The 7,669-nt window shown below is 57.1% G+C and overlaps 2 protein-coding genes across 2 annotated transcripts; both read left to right on the top strand.

Moving 5' to 3' along the window:
- The first annotated feature begins 1,722 nt into the window (after positions 1-1,722).
- HYAL3 (hyaluronidase 3) lies at positions 1,723-7,392 on the top strand. The gene is made up of 4 exons (XM_030306856.1): positions 1,723-2,221; positions 5,422-6,332; positions 6,731-6,820; positions 6,938-7,392. The coding sequence occupies exons 2-4, from the start codon at positions 5,439-5,441 to the stop codon at positions 7,211-7,213; spliced, it is 1,260 nt and encodes a 419-aa protein (XP_030162716.1). The 5' UTR covers positions 1,723-2,221; positions 5,422-5,438; the 3' UTR covers positions 7,214-7,392.
- NAA80 (N-alpha-acetyltransferase 80, NatH catalytic subunit) lies at positions 2,721-4,690 on the top strand. Its single transcript, XM_030306857.1, is given in 2 exon segments — positions 2,721-3,614; positions 3,616-4,690. Coding segments are annotated over 2 exon segments (894 nt in total). The 5' UTR covers positions 2,721-3,584; the 3' UTR covers positions 4,480-4,690.
- Positions 7,393-7,669: the final 277 nt, after the last annotated feature.

Raw genomic sequence — 7,669 nt, 5'->3', positions numbered from 1 at the left:
GCGATCTTTTACATAGGAAAGGGGGGAGTTTGAAGGGCCCATTATAAACAGAAAGTCCATTGGAGTAAACCTGGGGTTCAAAGTGTGGTGACTTTTCATTGACTGAGTTATGGCAGTCTCTCATTGGCTGGGCTGTTGTCACACAATGAGAAAATCTTTCCTCCTGCTGGAATAGTAAAGTAGGCTTCTCCCTGTTGGGTCTGCAAAGAGCTGCAAGGAGTGGCATGGGTGAGTTCTCCCTTCCAGCCTCCCAACTCCATTTTATTTTATTTATTTTTTTTTTCCAACTCCATGTTAAATGAGGTTTCCTTTATTCAGTTTCACAACCTAATGCACTCTGAGCCTGGCCACAGCTTTCTCTTTTTTTTTTTATTTTTTATTTAAAAAAAATTTTTTTTAACGTTTCATTTAGTTTTGAGACAGAGACAGAGCGTGAAAAGGGGAGGGTCAGCGAGAGGGAGACACAGAATCTAAAACAGGCTCCAGGCTCTGAGCTGTCAGCACGCTCGAACTCACAGACCGCGAGATCATGACATGAGCCAAAGTCAGCCCCTTAACCGACTGAGCCACCCAGGCGCCCCTGGCCAGAGCTTTCTCCAGTATAAGCAGTCACACACAAGTCATGGTGACAGCCAGGAGTACATTCAGCCACGGTCATGAGCATATGCCTGCACATGCTTATAGACCAGGATAGCTGCCTAAGGGGTTAGAGCCTCCAGCACCCATCCAGCTGGGTCATAAACATCTCCAGAGATACTAAGCCAGTCTTTAAACTGTAGCAATCACAAGAACTGACATTCACTGAACACCTACGCTTCCTCAAGTCCTGTGTTAAGCATTTTAAGTAGACTTACTTGATCCTAACACGACGTTATGAGGAAACTGAGGCACACACTGGAAGGGCAAACATTTTGCCCAAGGCTGCACAGCCAGAAAATAGAGAAACTGGAATTCAAAACCCAGGCTGTCTAACTATAGAGGTAAAGCACTTTGACTCCTACTGTGTTGACAGTAACCAGCCCTGCACGCAACCTGCTCAGAGGCACCAAGCTCGCAAATAAAGCAGACACGATTCTTGCTTCAGGAGCTATTAATGGAGTGCCTAAAACGTGCAGGGGCCGGGATCCAGAGGGCACAGGAAAGGCTCATCTCTCTCACTCAGACCTGACGTCTGTCCGAGGGCGGCTGCTTCCGAGGATGGGGCCCAAATTTCAGGAGGAAGCTCTACCTGATCGTTTCCACAATGGACCCCTTTCCAAACGGGGACCGACAGGAGCCGAGGCCTGCCTGAGCTTGGGGTGGGGCGAGGCGAGGCGAGGCGAGGCGGAAGTAGAGCCGTGTGGAGGAGGGACCTGTACCCGGCCAAGGCTTTGGCGCGACGGACCCGGTAGAGCGAAATCCGGGAGGATCTAATAGGTGCCCAGGAGCCAGATACTGGGCCTGCAGGCGACGGGGAGGAGGTGGAGCCTGCGCTCGGTCCCAGCTGGGATACGTAAGGGAGCGAGGTGCTGTGGCTCGGGCGGGGCTGGAGGGGCAGAGGCGGAGCCATGGCAGAGACCAGGTCTGCGTCGGGGGTGTTGTGACGCCCTGAACCGGGGGCGGAGCCTAAGCCGTGGCGCGCGGAGGCGGGGTGGGGCCTAGCTACCTAGAGAAAGTCGACCAGGTCCGGTGCTGCAGGAGACGACGGCTGCAGTGCGTCCGCCGCACCGCTAGGGGCCAGCGCGGGCGGTCAGAAGAGTCCAAACCACAGACAGCGAGAAACCGACCCGCGCGGAGCGAGCACGCGAAGCGTCCCGGAGCTTGGCTTCAGCATGTCAGTACCTCCCCCTTTCCATGCGCCTTATGTTCGTCCTCACTGTCCCCCGTCTGTCCCATGCGTGCGGTCCTCAAGTAGCTATGCCGTCCCGCACGCCCTCCCTGCTTCTGTCGTTCTCTCCCCTAGCATGCCGAGCCACACCCACCCAGAGTCAAGCTGCTGAAGCACACCCTCCCCCCCAAAACTCCACGGTTTGTCATCCACTAGGAGGGAGGGGGAAACCGAGGCACAGAAGACACTGCCGCCTCTCCCTGAGGACACAGGAGCCCCGCCCATAGTGGGTGGGGTTGGCCACGAAGGGGTTAAGACCGCGGGGAAGTCTGGGGCTCCAGACCTAGGGGTGGATTCTGGGGCTTCCTCCCTCTTGGTCCAGAGCTGTAGCTGCTGCGGAGGTGGCCGATGCAGGTGAGGTGCTTATAATCCTCTGAGTGGGGTGTGGGGTTGTGGGGGCTACCTGTGCCTGACCAGTGTGGAATTGGCCTCAGGCTCATGGGGCCTTTTGGGGGAGGTGGGGAAGGAGAGCCAGGACGTCCTCTCTGGAGCAAGTGAGTAGAAGAGTGAGGCCCAGTGGATCCCCCACTGCCAGGAATCCCCTCAGCATAGACTCTCCTGGCAGAAGGGCCTGGGGTAGGACTGGCAAACAATGGGGTTTAGGCACAGGAGGTCTGAGCCCCCAACCTGATGGCCGTTGGACACCCTTGTGGATTTAGGAAGGAAGCTGTGGTCCTTATCTAGGGCGACTACGAAACTCAGGCCAGTGGGGAACCAAGCCTGCAAGAGCCACATTGCTTTGTGACAGTGAGCCAGGCCCCTTGCTAGTGCTGTTGGAACCCCATGTGAGGGGACAGTTGGGTCCATGCCCAAGCAGAGTGTCCTGAGCTGCATGGGGATGGGGGGCGGGGGGGGGGGCATGGGCTCTGTGCTCCAGGCAGGAAAGGCAGTTCAGTGAGGGGAAAACTGATCCTAACGGGTGGGTGATGGGTACCCCAGGATTGGTCAGGTGACAGGCATGGCCCAAGTGGTCAGAAAGGCTGGAACCTAAAGTGTAAAGAGAAGGAAAGGGCAGGGGAGTTCCTGGGGACAGCCAGAGGGAGTTTTGGGTGGGTTTAAGTAGGGGGTCATGGTGCCTAGTCTGCATGTTCTGTCTGATGGCCAGCCAACCATGATGGTGTAGGCTAGGTCCCCTGTTCTGGGGAGGCCAGAGTTGTAGCCAGAGAAAGTGGGGCCATGACTCTTGGGTTCTGCCCCAGCCTTTAGCCTTCAGCTTTCCTCCAATGTGGGGCAGGACACCCTGGAACCATTACCTCTACTGTCACCTGAGTGAGTCACCTGAGTCAGGTATAAGGGATGGTCTCCAGGTGACCTGTGCCATCAGGTGAGTATGGGACAGAGACAAGGTGTAGCTTACCAGTTCCAGGATGCATGGCTCCCCTAGCACTCTATCAGCCCCTCCCTGCCCCAACACTGTCCTCCTTCCTGGCACAGCCTAGCATGGCTGTTGTCTACAGGAGGAGCATCCTTGTGGTCTGAGGAGATAACCATTGTCTGGAGACCATGCTCTTAATCCCCAGCCTGGCACTGAGCCACCTGCAACCCAGCAGGAAATGACCATGGCTCCCAGCCTGACTTAGCTGAGCCTGGATCCTACATGTAGGGAAGAGCTGACTCTGAGCCCTGGCTCATCAAAGCTGACTCCTACCCTAGACCCTACACACCAGATAGAGTTGATCCTGAGTACCAGCCCAGCCAAGCTGACTCTGGATCCTGCATGCCAGTCAGAGTTGACCCTGAGATCCAACCTGGCCACGCTGACCCTGGATCCTGCACACCAGCCAGAGCTGACCCTGAGCCCCAGGCTAGCTGAGCTGACCCTGGGTTCTGCATGCCATCCAGAGATGACCCTCAGTCCTGGCTCGACTGAGCTGACCCTGGATCCCGCACACCAGCCAGAGGAGACCTCAGCCCCCAACCTGGCTGAACTGACCCTGGAGCCTGTGCACTGCCGACCTGAGCTCCTGGATGCCTGTGCCGACCTCATCAATGAGCAGTGGCCCCGCAGCCGTGCCTCCCGCCTGCATTCCTTGGGCCAGTCCTCAGACGCCTTCCCCCTCTGCCTGATGCTGCTGAGCCCCAGCCCCGCACCTGAGGCAGCCCCCATCGTGGTGGGCCATGCCCGCTTGTCACGGGTGCTGGACCGGCCCCAGAGCCTCCTAGTGGAGACAGTGGTGGTGGCCCGGGCTCTGAGGGGCCGTGGCTTTGGCCGCCGCCTCATGGAGGGCCTGGAGGTTTTTGCTCAGGCTCGGGGCTTCCGCCGACTACACCTCACTACCCATGACCAGCTGCAGTTCTATGCCCACCTGGGCTACCAGCTGGGTGAGCCTGTGCAGGGCCTAGTCTTCACCAGCCAACGGCTGCCTGCCACCCTGCTCAGGGCCTTCCCCAGAGCCCCCTTTCCCCGGCAACCCTGCAAGGCTTCTAGTCTGACTGCCCAAACTGCCCCAAGAGCCCCCAAGGGGCCATCATTGCCGCCACCTCCTCCCCTGCCTGAGCCCTTGACCACCTCACCCCCACCTCCTGCAGGGCCCCCTCCACAAAGCCTGCTGGAGACACAATACCAAGACCTGAGAGGATGTCCCATATTCTGGATGGAAAAAGACATCTGAGGGCTACCCAGGACAAGGCACTGTCCTTCAGGGTTGATGGACTGCCTAGGACAGTCTGGGCCTCAGCCCATTGGCCATACCATAGTCCCTAGACCCTGGGAGCAGCTTTAGCCTGGCCATGTTTCCTGAGTACCAGTGGGGCCAGTAGATGGCTTCATGGCTGTGGCTCAGAGCTGTCAGTGTGGCTGAATAAAGGCTTCTGTTGGATGTGGCTATGACAGTTTATTTGTTGACCTCACTCTCACCTCCCAGCTTCATCTTAGATCCCCTATCTCTGCAAGAGTCCCCAGATCAACCTTGGCCCTAGGGCCATGGATGAAGGGACACCTGCCCTTTGCCCCTCCCACTCTGCCAAGCCCAGGTGACAAGGTATCTGTTCCCTTCTACATTCACTCATCACTATTCACTCAGGGGCTACTGTTTGTCAGGCTCTGGACTGGTCACAGGCAATGGGGAACGAGACAGACAGTACCTCGACCCAAGGGACAGGGGAGACAGGCAGGCATACAGTGTCAGGATCCGTGCTGGGACAGTGGGAGCCCAAGTGCCCTCAGTGCATTTAGAGACCCAGGAGGCCTCCCAGGGGAGGTGATGTCACAGCAGAGACCTGAGAGCTGAGTAGGAATTAAGCCAGGCAAAGGGGAGGATGTTAAGTGTTCTTGGGGCAAGGTCCAAGAAAGAGGTCAGAGGGGACTGGTGAGAAGTGAGTGGGCTAGGTGTCAGAAGGCACAGTGGTGCTGTGACAGAGATGGACAACACGGGAGCTACGTGGGCCAACGTAGGGTGTTACTGGTTTGAGAGGCCTAGAGGACCACATGGGGACCATCCTTCCCCAGCCTCCATCCTTGGGAGTAGCTGGGGGAGTGTTCCCAGCTTTCCCTGCTGTATAGAAGGTGTGGCCATGGCCATGAATTCTAAGCTCACACCCCCTCTCTCCTGCAGGTTTCTGTCCCTGGGGCATGATCATGCAGCTGGGCCTCGCCCTGGTACTAGGAATGGCCCTGTGCCTGGGGTGTGGCCAGCCCCTGCTGTGGGCTCCTGAACGTCCCTTCTCTGTGCTATGGAACATACCCTCAGCACACTGTAAGACTCGCTTTGGCGTGCACCTGCCACTAGAGGCTCTGGGCATCACAGCCAACCGTGGCCAGCGTTTCCATGGCCAGAACATCACCATCTTCTACAAGAACCAGCTTGGCTTCTATCCCTACCTTGGGCCCAGGGGCACAGCTCATAACGGGGGCATCCCCCAGGTTGTCCCTCTTGACCGCCACCTGGCACGGGCTGCCTACCAGATCCATCTCAGCCTAGAATGTGGCTTTGCTGGCCTGGCAGTGCTGGACTGGGAAGAGTGGTGTCCACTCTGGGCCGGGAACTGGGGCCGCCGCCGAGCCTACCAGGAAGCTTCATGGGCTTGGGCACAGCGGGTATTCCCCCACCTGAACCCCCAGGAGCAGCTCCACAAGGCCCGTGCTGGCTTTGAACAGGCAGCCCGTGCCCTGATGGAGGACACACTACGGCTAGGCCAGGCACTGAAGCCCCATGGGTTCTGGGGCTTCTATCGCTTCCCAGCCTGTGGCAATGGCTGGCATGGTACAGCTTTCAATTACACAGGCCACTGCCACCCAGCCACTCTAGCCCGAAACACACAACTGCATTGGCTCTGGGCTGCCTCCAGCGCCCTCTTCCCCAGCATTTACCTCCCACCCAAGCTGCCACCTATTCACCACCAGGCATTTGTCCGATACCGCCTGGAAGAAGCCTTCCGTGTGGCCCTTGTTGGGCACCCACATCCCCTGCCTGTCCTGGCCTATGCCCGCCTCACATACCGGCATTCTGGGAGGTTCCTGTCCCAGGTGAGCGAAAATTGAGATCTAGGGGTCTGAGTGGGGAGTCATGGTCCTGTCCTAGGAAGATCTGAAGAGAAGACCTTGCCCAGGGGAATTTGATGGGGAGACCCCGATCTAGTTCTGAGTGGGGAGGTACTATCCTGGAGCATCTGAAAAGGAAGTATGGCTCTGCCTTGGAAAATCTTGAGGGGGAAGGCAAGGCCAACGTTTGGAGCCCTGGTCTGAGGGGAGACATTTTCTGAGTGGAGGACCCAAGAAGCCACTCAGAGGCTCAGTGCCAAGTAACCTTACTCTAGAAGTGGAATCAGATCATGGTAATGAGCCAGAAAAGTTTCTTGAAGGTAGAGGTAGGCCCGGATGGATCTGACCAGCCCAGCCCTGGCTTAGCAGTTCTTTGCTTCCAGGATGACCTCGTGCAGACCATTGGTGTGACCGCAGCACTAGGGGCAGCCGGCGTGGTGCTCTGGGGGGACCTGAGCTTCTCCAGCTCTGAGGTGATCATTGCCCCTCCAGCCTGCCGTACAGCCCATCCTGGGATCCCAGGGTTCGGGGGAGAGACCATGTCAGAGCCATGAAGCAGGAGCATTGATACATCCTTCCCCTCTCCACAGGAGAAGTGCTGGCATCTCCATGACTACCTAGTGGGCACCCTGGGTCCCTATGTAATCAATGTGACCAGGGCAGCCATAACCTGCAGTCACCAGCGGTGCCATGGCCATGGGCGTTGTGCCCGCCAAGATGGAGGACAGCTGGAAGCCTTTCTGCATCTGCAGCCAGATGGCAGCCCTGGAGCTTGGGAGTCCTTTAGCTGCCGTTGTTACCCGGGCTGGGCTGGCCCTACCTGCCAGGAGCCTAGACCTGAGCCTAGGCCTGAAGAAGCAACATAAAACCAGAGGTTACCTGCCCCTGACTCTCTTGTCCCTGCTGCCATTTTTCCAGTCTTGGAGGACAGCTCTGTCCCACTCTTGTTCTATTCAGTTTAGAGTCAGTCCTCCCATACACACCCTCCCTTCCCATGGGATACCTGGGGAGTGGAAGGGGCCAGGAAAAAAATGTTGACAGACAAACAGACAAAAACGTTTATTTTGTTTACACTATTTTAAAACCAAAGGTCCTCTGAGGTCACTTGATCCCTCCTGATAAGCAGCCCCAGGGAAAGTCAGAGTTCCAGATGGTTAGAGTTGCCAGCTCAGGGCTCTGTTCCTACTACTCCTCACTGGGTCCATGGAAAGGTCACAGGAGACCCATCCAGAGACAGGTGGGCTCCAAGATCTTGGCTAAGGTCTGTAAGTGCTAAGCTGTTATTTGTCCTCTGCTTCAGCATAAAGTCACTTTTTCTTTCG

This window comes from Lynx canadensis, chromosome A2 (assembly GCF_007474595.2).
Source record: "Lynx canadensis isolate LIC74 chromosome A2, mLynCan4.pri.v2, whole genome shotgun sequence".
Classification (NCBI taxonomy): domain Eukaryota; kingdom Metazoa; phylum Chordata; class Mammalia; order Carnivora; family Felidae; genus Lynx; species Lynx canadensis.
Note: the sequence above shows the minus strand (reverse complement) of the source record. Positions and strands in the feature narration are given on the sequence as shown.